The sequence below is a fragment of the Xiphias gladius genome, chromosome 8, assembly GCF_016859285.1.
Source record: "Xiphias gladius isolate SHS-SW01 ecotype Sanya breed wild chromosome 8, ASM1685928v1, whole genome shotgun sequence".
NCBI classification, from domain to species: Eukaryota; Metazoa; Chordata; class Actinopteri; order Istiophoriformes; family Xiphiidae; genus Xiphias; species Xiphias gladius.
Window position 1 is genome coordinate 25,113,085 of NC_053407.1, and position 16,137 is coordinate 25,129,221.

At 39.1% G+C, this 16,137-nt stretch overlaps 2 protein-coding genes across 3 annotated transcripts in view; one reads left to right on the forward strand and one right to left on the reverse strand.

Annotated features, from left to right (window-relative positions):
• On the reverse strand, positions 1-11,829 carry mpi (mannose phosphate isomerase). 2 transcript variants are annotated; one of them, XM_040134260.1, is made up of 8 exons: positions 11,698-11,829; positions 8,775-8,902; positions 7,698-7,898; positions 6,644-6,785; positions 6,275-6,454; positions 4,958-5,131; positions 3,607-3,815; positions 1-2,492 (listed from the first exon to the last, which is right to left on the reverse strand). In XM_040134260.1, exons 1-8 carry the CDS (start codon positions 11,699-11,701, stop codon positions 2,274-2,276), a joined length of 1,257 nt encoding a protein of 418 aa, XP_039990194.1. In that variant the 5' UTR covers positions 11,702-11,829; the 3' UTR covers positions 1-2,273. The 2 variants fall into 2 exon arrangements, with proteins under 2 accessions (XP_039990194.1, XP_039990193.1); XM_040134259.1 differs by lacking the exon at positions 11,698-11,829 and adding an exon at positions 10,044-10,099.
• Positions 11,804-16,137, forward strand: part of scamp2 (secretory carrier membrane protein 2) — a 17,417-nt gene continuing 13,083 nt past the window's right edge. The window contains exon 1 of the mRNA XM_040134261.1: positions 11,804-12,034. Coding sequence (XP_039990195.1) covers positions 11,978-12,034 — 57 coding nt within the window. The 5' untranslated portion in view covers positions 11,804-11,977. The remainder of the gene's footprint in view (positions 12,035-16,137) is intronic.

Sequence of the window (16,137 nt, forward strand, 5' to 3'; positions counted from 1 at the left end):
TAAGGAGTTCAACAGATCAAGGCTTTATTAAACAACTTTTACATACATGTTTTCTGCAGTTCCATGCTACAGCATCACCAGATTCAAAAATGCTAAACCATGCCCTCACTAGAGGAATATCCCAAGAAATCTTCTCACAATAGTTAAATAAAATAATTAAGCTAAAACAGTGTGGCCTTCAGTTTTGTGTGCATTTGAAGGACACGAGTTAAAAGTGGACGGAAAAAAACATAAAAATCAAAAAAATAACCTCTGTGCAAAGCGCTGGACATACAGTACTAAAACTAGAAGGTGACTTAAAATAACATCAGTAACAAAAGGTTAAATTAAAAGTTAAAATTCAAAATCAGATAGTTTTTGAAATGGTGACCTCTACAAGACTAAGTCACTAAAGTTAAACATTTGGAAAAGATGGCAAATAGTTGGTTTGCTGACAAAAATAACTGGAGACTCTACAATTTTAGATATTGACGGATGTATTTGAGGTAATGATTCTTTAATCAAAAAGATGCAGTGATTTTAACTATTAACACCCTTCAAATCTCTTCATATTCTTCCATTTTTCAACAGTGTTTAGCAACAAAAAAATAACTAAAAGCTTAGTGCATCTATATTAGGGACAAGCTAGACATCAACCCACATCACTAACGTTGTCATGAAGTAGGTAAAAGCTTCAGCAGCATTGGCTCAATACACTGTGGTCAAAAGAGAAATATTTAGTCACTGGCAGGTTGGCAGGGTGATAGAGCATTCATTCTCAAATATTTGATTCAGGATAGCCTATAAAAACTATTATTACAACAAGAAAATCCATGACTTCAGATTGACCCTGGTTTGAACTGGAATATATTAGGTAGAAGTTTGCACCATACTGAAATAATCTAGTTACAATACCGAAATCAACATGTTGGAAAGTGTGAAGATTATACTGTGAAGATAAACCACTCACTCCATGATTTCATAATATACATGTAAGACCTTATAATACAGTTAGTTCAGGGATATTTTCTCTTGGTATGTAATGTCTCATGTTGATGGATCAGTACAAACAACAAAACATACAAATTCTGAAAACCCTGGCTTCAAATACTCAGAAATACGGACATGTTTGTTCCTATAATACTATAAAAACTGAATGCAGCATTTAGTCGTACAAATGTACAAGACGTGGATGTGTTAACGGGCTTGGGTTAAATCGTACAAGTATGCAACGAGCTGGACTAGTGCATTTTCAGTCATATAGAACAGACGTTTTAAACAATATGAATTCCTGATTCCCATGTAGTTATGCTTCATGAGACGGATCTAGTTAGCCGCCCTTCTTGCTTGTTCCCTTTTTGTTTTTTAAGCTTTATGATTGTTCACTACTTTGACGAGAGGTTTCCAGACCATAAACATGCGCTGGTAACAGTTAAAAGCAGTAATACTCAGCAGGGTCAACTTCATTTTGACCGGTGTGGCCAGTACCATTATCACAGTCAAGACTGAAGCCGCTCTCCAGTATTACTGCTCTGAATAAAACATGCACAGGCATCTCAGTATTACACTATATACTCTCAGCTTTTGATATACTAACAATGCATTTTTTCCCCCCGTAGGTGGATATTTACTTGTTCAAGCTAGAATTAAAATGATAAAACAGGTAGCTGCACCAGTGACGATGGGGGAAAGTCAACTTCTGGCCCATAAAACAGAAGTCACTGTAAGTGAGTGTTATCTTTATCCCAGACTGAAAAATAAGAATGTACAGCTGTAGGTGTACATAGAACAAAAAGTAAAAATATTTGGAACACTGAAGGGCTCCCAATAAAAAAACTAAAAAAAACAAAAACAAAAAAAACAACAGACAACCTCACCAAAAGGTTTTTTGATCATTTGAACTTCATCATAACCAATCAGGTTCTTCATCAGAAACCTGATGAGTGGTCATGTGGGGTCATGTGGGGGGGTGCGTGTGTGTGTGTATACACACACACAAACTGTTAAAATCCAGCCGCAATGGATTACTGCTGGATTTTAAAGCTGAAGAACATTGCCGCTGGTATAAAGGGGGGACACAGCAGTCAGCATGCTGAGTTTGGGTAAGGGGTGGAGCCGCGGGCGCACACGGACATCAATACTCTGTCTGAAAGCTCCCTTAACATACAACCTACTAAAAAGTGCACATCAGTCATCGGGCTCAATCCATAACGCAGTCTAGACAAAGCTGAGTCAAACCAGAGAAGAAACAAACAGGTAGTATGAGGTTTATTCACACAACCACAGACTCACGACTACAGGAGGCAGCAGGCTCGAAACATGTTCATCCCTGACGGGCAGGTGACGTGCAGGGAGACGCTCTCATTGGCCGAGATAAACAGGACGGTGCCCCGCCTCAGTGTGACATCAGAGAGAGCAGCGGCGGAGGTTGCCGTGGCATCGCCTTCGATGACCAGGAGGATGCTGGCACTGTCGACTGGAGCCAAGGTGTACTGCTTCACCGAGGCTGGGACCTGGGGGAAGGATGGGACAGACCAAGGTGAGCATGTTTGTATGTGAATCTTAATAAGACATTACTAATAATTAAAGACTCGTTTCCTTGTGTGAAAATGCCTAAATTCTTTGACAGAAAGAGGTATTTTAAAGATGTTCTCATGAGCACGAATGTCAGAATGCTTTTAATAGGTTACATAAACGTTAATGTTGGATATTTTTCATGTGTGAAATTCTCTGCCAAGTCTGTTTTGAATCCACCTAGGTTGTCCAGTTGTGGTCGGGTCTCCAGAACTTTTGAAGCCGTCCAATACAGGCTGTTTTCACGGCCGACATTATGACATCACAGCAGGAAAACAACAGATGTAACAAATACACTAATGTTTGCTGCATTCAATTCAAGTTTAACAATCCAAGGCCCAGGTATTATGTAAGCTGGCCTTGTGGGATTGCTTACTGGGGGCTGTCCCTGCAATTACAAGTCAGAATGTGTGTTTTGAAAAGGGTCTTTCAGAAGATATTTAGAAAGGGAACAGTAGGAAACAGTTGGAAATAGAAAAAAAAAATAATAAGGTATAAAAAGTTGTAAATTAAAAAAAAAGAATGATGGCTGAATTCCATTGAGCTGCTTCGGCTTCAGGGTCCTGGTACTATACATGCTGGCTCGCTGTAACACTGTCATGGCTCACTGGGACACTTGAATAGAGCAGAACCATCGTTGATTGTCATTAGTATCACCTGTGCTTTTCCTGCTCTGACCAGTCAAAATGTCTGCAGTGAAAAAGGTCTGTTGAATTATGTTTACGATTCATTCAGTTTTAGACCATGGGTTGCACACTCTCAATATGCAGTACATCATCTGAGAGTGCATAGTTCAAAGTATCACAAATACTGATATCAACCTAAATATTTTATCACAACTGATGCCTGGTCAGGAACCTCATGAAGGCAATTTGAATGTCAATTTGTGATTCTTCAAATTCATGAATCAAATTTGAAAATGAAAATCCTCATCATGAAGAAACTGTGCCGGTCATTCCTAAATATACGTATCACTTTTTGTATCACCACCCACTATTCACTCTGTAATGAACCTACCAAAGTGCAATAACCTAGTTAAGTTAGGTTTCCTACCTGTATCCTCATGACAGTGAAGTCTGGCACTGGGGGGTCGTACAGGGACACACAGGGGTCTGAAGCATCCTGGACACATGGGAAGATTTTGGAGCTGGCGGGCGCAGGGCTATAGTTCAGCATTTCACACAGAGTGTTGACGTCGATGTATTTCGGCGTGAGGCCGGCCCTCACCGTGTTGTCTGAGCAGGCCATACACTCGATACAGTCTAGATGGATGGATGAATAGACAGAGAAGGAAATCAAGTTTTACATTTTTCAAAATTCCACAACACGCCTTACTTTATAGCTGCACTGCATTTTGGTCTGCTGAGCAAACTGTTAGTGAAGATATATCCTGTATTTCTTTGTTATAGAGAACGCTGACTTCAGAGAAAAGCACTTAGCATGTGTTTCTAAGGGACTGACAACAAAACACAATCGTTGCTGTGTCAGTTAATCTAAAGAATTGTTTTTCCTGTTTTTGTTTTTTGAAAAATTTAGATTTAAAATCACATTTCATTGTCTAGTAATAAACACAGAAAATGAAAAATAAAGTATTTTACTTCTACACGGGTTGTTAAAGGACAACACTGATGATATTCTGTATTTTTCTTATGTCAGAAAATCCTGAAAAGACCAACACCAACAATGAATTGATCCTACTGACAAGTTTTCTCTCTCTGTATCCACAGCCTAATTTATCTTGTTCTTTTGTACCATAAGAGTTCCATTGTCGTTCAAGAACCCTTAATAACGTTAATGCAGTCACATTGTTACACAGGTGACATGTTCCTTTATTACACACTGTAGTTTGTAGTTTGATTCAATCCCACACACACCGCCCTGCTGCGGTAAATACTCACTAGCGCACCAATATGTATTAATCTGCAACTTAAAGCAGTCCCCAACAAATGCACTATTTAAGCCTGTATGGGTAACCTTTGTTTAAAACTACAGTGCGCAGCTGTCTTAGGAAATTACTGAGCCTATTTTAAAAATGAAACTACACGTGTGACCTTCTTTTAAAGATTTACATCTTCAGTATGAACCACTGGGTTTGTGACTGAGCGCCAGAGACAGAGTAGGGAAGTCAAAGAGTGTTGACAGACACAGACGCACTAACACGTTGTTTTTTGGCTTTTCGTGGGATTAGTTGACAAAAATAAATACATAAAAATTGAATAATGCCTGACTTATCCTTTAACATCTCTCCTGCTCCTTCTCTGTCATACAGGAGCACTGTAGGGACGCTGGAGTGTCAACAGTGTAACGATTCGGGCACATTCTACTGTAGTGCTCATTCTTATGCAGTCTGGATAAGATCTAGTGCGCCAAATCTTGTGAACGTAAACAAAAAGCACCTGCTGACCTCCATAAAGATAAGCGTGAGGCTCACTGGCTCCCAGGAACATGGCCTGGCCCGGATCCAGGACGATGTGATTGAGGAAGTAGATGGAGAAGCAGCCGATGTCTCCAGGATACTGGGAGTGGAGACGGAGCAACAGGTCACCGTTGCTGCTTGACGTGTCCTTCCCTGCTGCACCTGCACAGGCCGAACATCCACAAGTGTGACTGTGCCGGTAAAACATGTTAAAAAGCACAGAATAACTGAGCTTTGCTCTTTCTAGGATTAATAAATGTCTGACTATGATGCCTCCGGGTTGTATAAAAAAATGACACCACCAGACAGGGATGCACAGCACTTTTCCCTTCCCCAGAACCATGCACACTGTGAATGGGCTGAAAGCAACACATTCAGTGGACTGCACCTATTCTCAAGACTGTCTCATACAAACAAAATTCCGTGCCATCAGTATAATTGGAAAGTGGTTCCATGTCTACACTCACCTTTTTTTAAATTTTATGTCTTACACATTTTTCCATAAGCCTCTGAGCTTTTTTGAGTTTTTCTTATTTGAAGGAGAGTTGGGTCGTATACTGTACTAATTGTAAAGTCCTTTAAGGCCAATTTGGGATTTTGGGCTATATAAATGAAACTGACATGGCTTGACGTGAGGATGCTGGCAGTAAACTACCCGTTTTGAAAAAAACCTTACACAGGGGTAATCATTTAACTTTCTAAAAATAGACACCTTTCTCTCTCATAGTTTTTTTTTCATATATTTATGTTACTTGTGCTTCAGCACCACAACTTTGTGGATGTTTTCCCTTTTTCAGCTGGTGAATAGCTCACTTTCTGGTACCAGATACCATTTAATTATTGCCAAATACTGAGCAATCCTCTCAGGGTGAAATGTCAGTACTAAAAATACACTCACAGCAAATCCTGAATTCCTTATTACAAATTCCCAAAAGATATTCTAAAGCGATTCAAAAAAATAATTCAGTTTAACAAAAAATACTATCTTTAGACTTTTTTACATGTGAATTTCTTCTCTCATTTATGCCATCCACTCAAAATGACATTATCTTTGAGCAAAGACAGGAGGTGCATGTGCAACCTGCAGTAAGACTAAAGCAGAGCCTGAAACAAAGCAAAGCCAAAGCTAAAAATGCTACAGTTCTACACCCAGTCCGTGAAAACAGTGGATGAAAACTTTACGCTTAAGTATATTTATAGATAACACATCAAGCAGTCATTTGAAGCGTAAGTGCTGATTGTGAGTGCTTTCTGACTAAGCTAAGAATTTTTCTGCTAATCAGCTAATTTCCTCAGTGTCCTCACCCTCTTCAGTGACTCTCTTCACCAGCATGTTAAGCTGGTCTACGAACACCTTCTTCTCACAGTTCATCATCCTGGTGAAGCACTTCTTCATTGCCTGACTCGTATGAACTGCATCTCCAATGCTGCTTCGCAAGTCATCCGCCGCCTCGTACCCCACCAGAGCATGGAACTCTGGGACACCTGATGGATGAACACAAGTGCACACGGTATGAATTTATCTTTTCTGAAATATTTACCAAGTGTACTTTACCTCAATATAACATACTGTATATTTATGGATTTGACATCAAAACACAACATCATCTTTTTTGCCCTTGCTCCTCCAGTTGCTGCCCAAAATAAATCCTCTAGTGTCCCTGTGGGACTCACATTTAAGGTATCCGAGGATCTCCTCCACTGGTCTGAAGCCACAGAGGCCCTGGAAGCGGGTGAGAGCGATGGCCATCTCTGGCTTGTGGTTGTTGTCTGGATAGTGCTCGGGAAACTGAGCATGGAGACGAGCGGCTAACTCCTGAGAAAACCATAACGACATAAAGGCTAATGGTTACACTTTCCAAACCAATTGTACTGAATACTGTGGCATACAGTATACTCAAAATATTAGCATGCAGATTGTGGACTTTTTTTTTTTTTTTTTAAATGGGGATTAACTTCTCATTATCAGCAACTATACTGATGAATGACCCAAATGCTACACGTTTAACATATAACCCTCTTCTCTTAATAAAGGCAACATGTCTTTAAAGAGTAGTCCAACAATATAACCTTGTATTTCTATGAAGTCGTTGGACTCAGGATGGAGGGTTTTCCTTAAAAAGTATCAGATTTAATGCAGCATACATACGTTCTTATGAAAACCTGATGCCTTCATTACACACAACGTACCTTAACCACCAACAGTTCAGTCGGAGATCAGTGTGTGTTAAGCTAGGAATGACTAATGTACCCCTTGGGTCATAGCTCCCTCTGGAGCAAAAGCTTTATTTAACTTTTTTCACATATGCAGTAGTACTCCCCAAGACCGATAAATAGACTGATGTGTAAAATCGGCACACTTCCCCTTTATGGTTTGGGTAACAATCAGCCACAACTTTAGAGAAAATTACATTTCCTTAGCATGAATGTCTACAGTTGGTAGGAGGTCACTACAGTTTGTGTGTGGTAAACAATAACACAGTACACTTGAATACTAATGGTACTTGTCTGAATCTGTATTCATGGGATTCTGATGATAGTGTGCAAGTGTAGGTGATTTTTGTTTTACAGCTCTTCTTTTTCAGCTCTATTCAAACATAGAAAATTGCATTAGGTTGTATGTATTTAAAAAAAAAAAAAAAAAAAAAAAAATCTGCTCAGCAATTTCCCAATCGCAGAATTTGAACTCTGTGTAGGTGTAGGTGTGTGTGTGTGTCTGTGAACTCACCCTGTTGGGATGGGCCTGTATGGACAAAGCTGTATTGACAGAGAGGACTTTGAAGAGGAAGGGCAGCTGACCCTGGAATGTGTCTTTAACCTTGGAGCCCAGGCAGGCCGGGAAGTGGGCGATCCACTGGCCCAGCGTGGTCTGTGCGATCCTGTTGTCTTTAATCTGGGCATCACCTTTTGGATGGGCACCCATCCACAACTGGAACAGACAACATTGCTTTCAGGTGGTCAGGTTACGTCCAATCATTAATTTTCAAATTCCTTGCGGTGGTGTTAGTGGGTGGAGGCAGAAGTACACTTTAGGTTACGGAAGTGAGTTTGTGACTGGAATATGACTGGGTCAAAAACCTGATCTTAATGGAAATCATGTAAGTGGGAAAATGAATGTGAAACATAATGTACCGGGGGCATCCATACCACCCTCTGTAGATAACTATGAAAGCTGATATGACCAACCACAGAGTGTGACATTAATATGGCTTGTGTTACGTGAAAATGTCACCACTGCCATAACCCGAATAACAACCTCTATGATAAACCCCCCAGAGCTGCTGTAGCTAAATAAAGACGGACTTGTGAAAGGCATGAGGATAAGAGAGGCATGAGCGTCTCTGCCAAGATACTGAGGAACAATAACACATTTAAAACCCTGAAAATTGTACCAGTGTCACGCTGCCCATCTGATTCGTCAAATTTGGAAGAAATGATGCATCTTTGTACTGAGGTCAAGTGGGAACCAGAGCAAAATTTCAAAATCTTAAGGATCCTATAATGCCAACAGGAAGTTTTAGGCGATATCTCAGAAAACAGGAAGGAAAACCAATTTTCCAACCCTGTTCCAAGTTTAAAAAATTACATGAATTGACCTGGTACTGCTGCTTGCAACTGTTTAACTTGTGCTTACTCAGATATTAGTGGTCCAACTTTGACGAAAACTATTATTTTAAAACAGTACACCCATTAAAAATGTACAGCTCTGATATAATTTAAAGTTACAGCACATCCTAATTTCTGAGGGCGAGGGATTAAGTGTCTTGCCCGAGGACCAGTCTAGTGATACGAACCAGTAGTTTACCTCTGCATAGGGCTTGCCATCCTCAACGACAGCTAGTGGGTCCCCACCAATCACCAGTTTGGCCACCTCGCTGTCCAACCCACTCTTCCCCCACGCATAATTTTGCACAGCACAGGTCAGGGGAAACACTGGGAAGGGAAAAAAATTTTAGAGTGTGAATTTCTAGTGCCGCCATGGTTAGCTGATTAATCGATTGGGAAGACAGTTAATCGGGAACTATTTTAACGATCAAATAATCATTCTTGTAATTTTCTAAGCAAAAATGCCAAAGATTTGCTGGTCGCAGCTTCTCAAATGTGTAGGTCTGTGTTGCTGTTTTTCGTCAGATGTGATTTTTGACTGAACATCTTTGGGTTTTTGACATCTGGTTGGACATAAGATATCTGAGGATGTCAGCTTGGACGGCAGGAAATTATAATGGGCATTTGTCATTTATTTTCACTATTTTCCTCACTTATTTTATAGACAAATCGATTAATCGAGTGAATAATATGCAGATTACTTGATACCGAAAATAATCATTAGCCCTAATCCGGTATATTCCAGGGGTCTCGTTTACAACCGTAAAAAACGCAACACTCCTTTGTGACCCTTCCTACAGGTGTACATAATTTTGTATCTTTGTCTGAGAATGTGTGTCGATCACTCTTTGTCCACCTATTAAATGATCAAACTGTTACCACATACTAATGACAGGCACACACACAAAAAAAAAAAAAAAAAACAGAAAGCACAACTCCCAAAACATGTTAACGTCCCCAGTGGCGGAATGGCTTATTTTGACAGGGAGAAATAATCGACCATAGCCTGCCTGAATACATGCCCTCATTATAAGACAGTAAAACGGGGTCTCAGAATCCGCCGGGGATGCATTACATGGCTGAACACCGGCCGGCTGACGATGCAACGTCCATTGACAGAAACGCATACAGTAAGCAGGTTCACATTTGCTTTAACAAGCTGTGCGTGTAGAAGCGCTTATAGGTGTAGATATTTCTGTGCGTGGTCAAAAGGCCAAGCGACAACGCTATTTAAACGACAGCGCTGCTTTAAACTGTATCTGCTTCCCATTAAACGGACAAAAAACGCCGGCTGAGGTAACGATGTGCAGGCTCGCCGACGACGAGCTCTTTGTGCAGATACATCGCATTCGAAACCTTCCCGGGGTGTCATTAAATGTAGATAAACCTTCGCGACATTAGCTAACTAGACGTATATCGACGAAAACGGGTGATTTGCAACGGTTGCGAAGGAGAAAACCTCACTCACCTCTCACTTCCTCCATGACTGCGACGTCAGAGCGTCAGTGATGTCACGGCTCGACGAACGACTTCTTAAAATTTTGTGTTTTGTTTTTCCTAATATCACGCCCAATATTGTAAATTCACAAAAACACAACACTAATTTATTTTTTTTTTTTAAAGGAAATTGATGAACTACATAGATTGTAGTAGGAAATCGTCCCAATCATTGGTTCCAAATAAAATATTTTACTTAATTATTTTATTTCTCTTTTTAAATTTGATTTTTGTATTTATTTATGTTTTTAAATCCCCGTTACATATATTTGGCTTTTGACATAATTTATAGCATGTCATTGAATTTATATCATAGTCTGCTGCCTGTGTTGGTCCATATTGTTGTCTTGTTTTCTGTATTGTTTGTTCCGTGTTCAATAAAGAGAACGAAGCAAAACCATATAACTCTGCAGGAATATCACAGGATTCTAATCAGTGATATTAGGTGAAAAAAAATGCTATGATTCAGACAATAGTCTCTATAAACTTTATCCAGAATACCACGGGTAAGCTTTCCATAAATATTGGCCAAAAGTACTCTTGTTAAATTGAGACTAGTGAGAGAGAGATTTTAAAAAAAAACAAAAAAAAAACGTGATTACAATGAATGCAGCAGGGGCCAAGACATCCTGACTTTTATGTGTTAAAAAGCTTAAAAAATGCTGAATCCTACACTTCCCATAATGCAACTAAATAGAGAGCCTAAGTCGTGATGTCACGTCCGGGCAAGCCTCCGTTCCATTAGCTTCCGTAACTCAATGCAATCTCTTATTTAGCATTTTTTATTCATGAGTCTTTCTGGAAAAAGCACAGAAAAAAACCCTACAGCTCCCCTTGAAAAGTACTTACGTTCTCCTAACTTGGTTTCGTCAATGTCCATAAAACTCACCAACACTCTTCTCTTGTTTTTCAACTTTGCAGTTATAATCTCCGCTGATTAAAAAACTTCTAAAGCGTTCAGTTATTTCTGTCCTACAGACACTGAACTGCCTGTGACCTCTCGACCCGCTAATGGACTCATCTCTTCTTTCGACCCGCCGACATTTAGCCTGCGAACGTCTCGGGCTTATGTAAAATTACATTTGTTAAAGGGCACTAAAAAAAAAAAAAAAAAAAAAAACAGTAGTACTGTGTTCTGTTTTTTTTCTCAAAATAATTAGCGTACGGTTAGGAAAGGCTTTGTTCCAAAGCTGTATTTTTAGTTAGTTAGCATAGTTATAAATGTCAGTCGGATTTTGAACGAGTTCTTATTACTTCATCTTTCCCCCGACCTTCCCTGCCTCATCTCTCAAACTCCGTGCACCCAGTATACCACAGATTTCTGACAAAGATTCCTGATAAAAGTAAGTCTCAAGTCCTCTCAGACTTTATAAAGCTCCCTCCGCTCACATCATTATTTTCCAACATACACAAACATACAACATGCGCTTTGTGCGGGTGCCATGTATCGACTTGGTTCAAACACTGAAGAATTCGAGGGTTTAAGTGAAATTCTTTAACCGGCACCCTTGTAACCTAGGTAACCGACTTATTATTGCTTAGCAACTACGTAACGGAGCTATACTTCGGAAGAGCTATGCCTTCGGGCAGGGGGATATCGTTTAACCTTCGGTATGATGACTTACTCATCCTTGTGGCTGATCCCAGAGCATTTCACGCTCAGGGGACGGGAGTCGAAGCTTCACATTACACTGACGCGGTGAAATTCACAGGTGGCGCGCTTTTGCTTCGTAAAAGGTTAGGTGTGTAAACTGACGTACACGTCAGTGTCCGGCTGCCTGAGTGCGCCTGCGCCGTCAACTTCATTCGAGGAAGTGGATAGGAGAGGCAACTCGAGCGACAGAGAAGAGATTGTTGTTTATTCCCCGCTCAGAGAGGATAAAACAGCCCCGCAACTTTTTCAAAATGTCGGAATTTGATAGTAACCCGTTCGCAGAGCCTGCCAGCGACAACCCTTTCAATGTAAGTGTGTTTAGTGTTAGATTTTGTGTAATAGCTGGTAAGGCACAGTCGAGCCTGGCTGCTGACATATCATTCGTTAAAAGGAAACTTGTTGGGAGGATATGGGGGCGGGATCTACTTCTGCTCTCTGGAAAGCCATTTGGCAAAAACGGCTGATTGGCAGGGCTTCATCCAATCAGCGAGCTGTGTTAGAAAAGAGGGCGGGGTATTCTTTGCGTTTAGTTGCAGGAAGTTAAACTGTAGCCAGTTAGGAATGTGTGTCAAACCTTTTTTTAAGCCACGTTACAACTATTATCATTCATTTCAAAAGGGCTTTGTATCATTTTGTGGATTTTATAATATGTTGAATGTGATTTGAAAAATTTTGGAGTCTTGTAATCTGTAATGTCACCTATATTCAGTGGTGGAATAAGTACTCAGATCCTTTACTTAATGGGAGAGGAACGATGGAAAAGGACATTCTGATAAACAAATCTGTTTTCAGTTTTGGGACTTTTCTCTAATCTTTGATTTTTTTAGTTAAATATTGGATCATTTGAACAGTTATTGAAATTAAACCATGTGAGAATTTTAGAAGCCACATCCCTCTTTAGTGCAGCTGCTTACTGCTTGTAGACATCTGTGACAATGGGCCCCAACTAGACACTGCTTTTTTTGTAACTTGTCACATTTCAGAGTGGTTGGAAACCACTGATTGAATATTTAAGAATGTGTTGTAAAACCTTAACGTAGATAAATAGTAACTACAGTTGTCAGATAAGTGTAGTGGAGTAGTGGAAGTACAATACTTCCCTCTGAAATGAAGTGTAGTAGAAGTATAAAGTAGCATAAAATGGAAATAATCAGGTAAAGTACAAGTACCTAAAAATAGTACCCAAGTACAGTACTTGAGTAAATGTACTGCCTCCATTACCCAAAGATACTACATTTCAGGCTTACTAGTGTACCTCCATTGGTCCTGTGCTGTGAATTTGAGAATTCTCAAATTCTCACATTTGAGTAGCTACAATCTGCAAATTCTTGGCATTTTTGCGTGAAAAATGACTCAAATGATTAATCGATCAGAATAGTTGATTAATTAACTTCTGTCGATCGACTAATCAATTAATCAAATAAATGTTGCAGCTCTTCTTTCTAGACTCTCCAAATTTGAAACAAGTTGCATGCAATTTTATTATTGCTTACATCCTGTTAACATTTGTCTTTAAAGGGGCCCTCCACAGATTTAATGTTGCACTTCTATAAAGTTTGGGCACTTATAAGAAACACGTCAAAGAAGAATGGTCAACACAGAGGCAGCAAAGGGCATGTTATCCTGACTTTATGCCCTAATATGAGTTAAGCTCCAAAAATGGTGGATCCTGCATTTCCCACGATGCAACTTGAGTGCATTTTTTTTTTTTTTTTGCTAGACCTTCCCTGTCTGGTAAATACAGGGTTCTTTCAAACTCCATGTCCACCAATTTTGTGAAAAAAATTTAAATATCAACTCCAAAATAATTATTCATTATTATTAGTACAATCTTTTTATTTTCTAATACAAGAAAACCTTTGCAGTCTGTTTAGAGTCCTACATGTGTACCTTTTCTAAAGGTTATGACCAATTTTTTATTTGTAGCAGTAGAGCCATAAACACACGAGCCCACTTTTCTGCTATAATTATGAATCTATATTTAATTATTATTTTTTTTTTTTCCTATTATGTAGTATGTATTAGCTGAAGTATTAGCAATTTAGACACTCAGTTTAACATCTAATCTAAGTTATGGCACCATTTTAAACAGACCTGCTGTTATTGGGTCTTTTAAAATCACGTTTGCATCATTTGTTAAGTATAAAATGTAGAGGAATGCAGCTTGATGCAGAAACTCTAACAGTTTGGAACGTACAATTAGTACTTCATGACTCAAAGGCAACCAGTTTTCACACACAGTATAACATATTTGATGGTAAATTACCCATATCACACTACAGATCAAAATTAAGAATCTGTGAAAGCTTTTATGATTTCAGTGACATTACGTGTCGCAATCACTTTTACGGTAGTGCAGAGTCACACTTTGTTATATCAGGTGCACAATGGCGGTGACGTCAGAGGAGACCACTGTTTGTTTGCTGGGTGTGGAAGTGGCTGAATAAATAACCCAGTAGCAACCCTGAATATTTTTTCAATGCCGAAGTGCAGATCACTTGAATAAGAACCGGTTAAACACTGTGGCTACATTAAAATAGTTAATATTTTGTTTAACTTTTGAAATAATTTCAGGATACTACCAACACATAAAAGTGACTGAATCTGTGCACCCTTTGTTACCTTGAAGTTAAACCTGGTGGTTTTTTTTTTTTTGTTTGTTTTTTTTTTTTTTCCCCAGTCATCTACAGTGTGCTCTCATGATTGCGTGGTTCTAAAAGGTTGTAGCAATGCAGGGCTGTGGTATGCAATATGAAGAGTGGCTTAAGTCTTTTTAGTAGCAATATTCAACTGTAGTTATGAAATGAGTACAACAGCCACACCTAATTATTCAAAGGTTATCACAGAAAATCCTGTTTCCTGGTACAGAGACATTTATGTCAGGACATCATGCTAATTTGATTCCGAATTTATTTTTACAGTCTTTTATGTTAAAATTAGTAAAAATTTTAAGCCCACACTTCTTATCTGCTGTTTTAAACGTGGTGCCACCTTGTTTTGACTTGTCCCAGCTTAGCTATTATTTCAGAGAGGTTTAGTGGTTGTCATCACTTTGGTTATAGTGTTCTTCATTTACCGCCGCCTGTACTGTGTCCTCAAATAGCACAAGCAGTTCTTCAGTTGTGACTCTGCAAGATATTTTTCCTGTCTTTTACATATGGTAAACACATTTTGCTTGATAAGTTCTGAATATTTCCATAGGCTGTGGTGATCAACAAAGAATTCCATCTTGAAAGACGTCATCTGTCATTTAAAACCCACCCTGGGAAGATGATTGCTTTCATAAGGATATATAATTTAGAAAATGTTTCGAGTTAGTAGAAGTGGTAGTGGAAGTCTGAAAAACAGTCGGAAAGGATGTGATCAGTTGCATTTTTTTAACTGTTTATTGAACCAAATTTTTTTTACCCATAATACCAAGCGCTAAGGATTGAAACTGAAGTTATACCCCTCTTTTTTTCTGCTGGGAATGTTTACAGGTGTTTCAAGAGCAGATAAGTAACATTGAGGGAAATCAAAATAAATTTCTGGATTATCATGATTTGTTTATTTGTATTCTGGACAGTAAAGAAAAAGCAACTAATACTCCCTGGTACTGGTACTCAATGGACATCAGAGGCTATTGGGTCAAAACCACATCATATAAGACAGATGCATTTTTTGCACGGCTGCTGGGCTTTGCAGGGCTGGACTCCAGATCTACAAATAACACTGATCCCTTCTCAGTCAAATGCCATTTTAAGAGGAACATCCCAACAAGTGATTGTTTTCATTATCAATTAATCTGTCAGTCATTTTTTTTCAATCAACACATTCACTACACATTCATTTCCTTGGAGGGTGGTTTTCAGCTCGTTTCCTTCGCAAAAATCTAAATGAGTTAATTCACTTTCAACTGGAAAATGGTGTTAAAAATCCAGTAATGTGTGCCATTCTTAGGTCATTGGAGCACTTTGATTTAGTCATGAATGTCTTGGAAAACTCATGGAATTCAACATGGCCAAAGCTTTGCAAAATCTGCTTTTGTCAGACTTTCCCTTTTCCTACTCAGCAGTTGGTGGCTTCACCTATCAGGTAGAAACAGTTGACCTAATTGTGAGGTCTTTGATCGTACAGAACCCACTAGAGTCGATTAATGTTTACCGATGGTCCGTTCCTGACCTCTGTTAAGAAATTAGTTCTTCCAAGGTAATGATTCATCAGGACTTCTGGGGGTTATTGCAACAATGGATATTATTGTAGTACACTTCATAATTTCAGAACATGGTACCAGATTTTTTTTTTTTTTTTTTTTTTACCTTCAGTGTATCAGGAAATGAAAGTCCCTAAGATAGAGTTCCTCTTAAGATAAGTTGAACAGTAGTAAATTTTTATGCTTCCGCGTTGGCAACTGCCCCGGCCGGAGGCATTA

Bases quoted from the DNA above. Each gene is read 5' to 3' on its own strand.
- mpi (XM_040134259.1), bottom strand. The intron at 5,132-6,274 runs GTGAGGACACTG...CGGCCTGTGCAG, and splicing joins GAAGAGAGTCACTGAAGAGG to GTGCAGCAGGGAAGGACACG. The intron at 2,493-3,606 runs GTAGGAAACCTA...TCCTTCCCCCAG, and splicing joins TCACTGTCATGAGGATACAG to GTCCCAGCCTCGGTGAAGCA.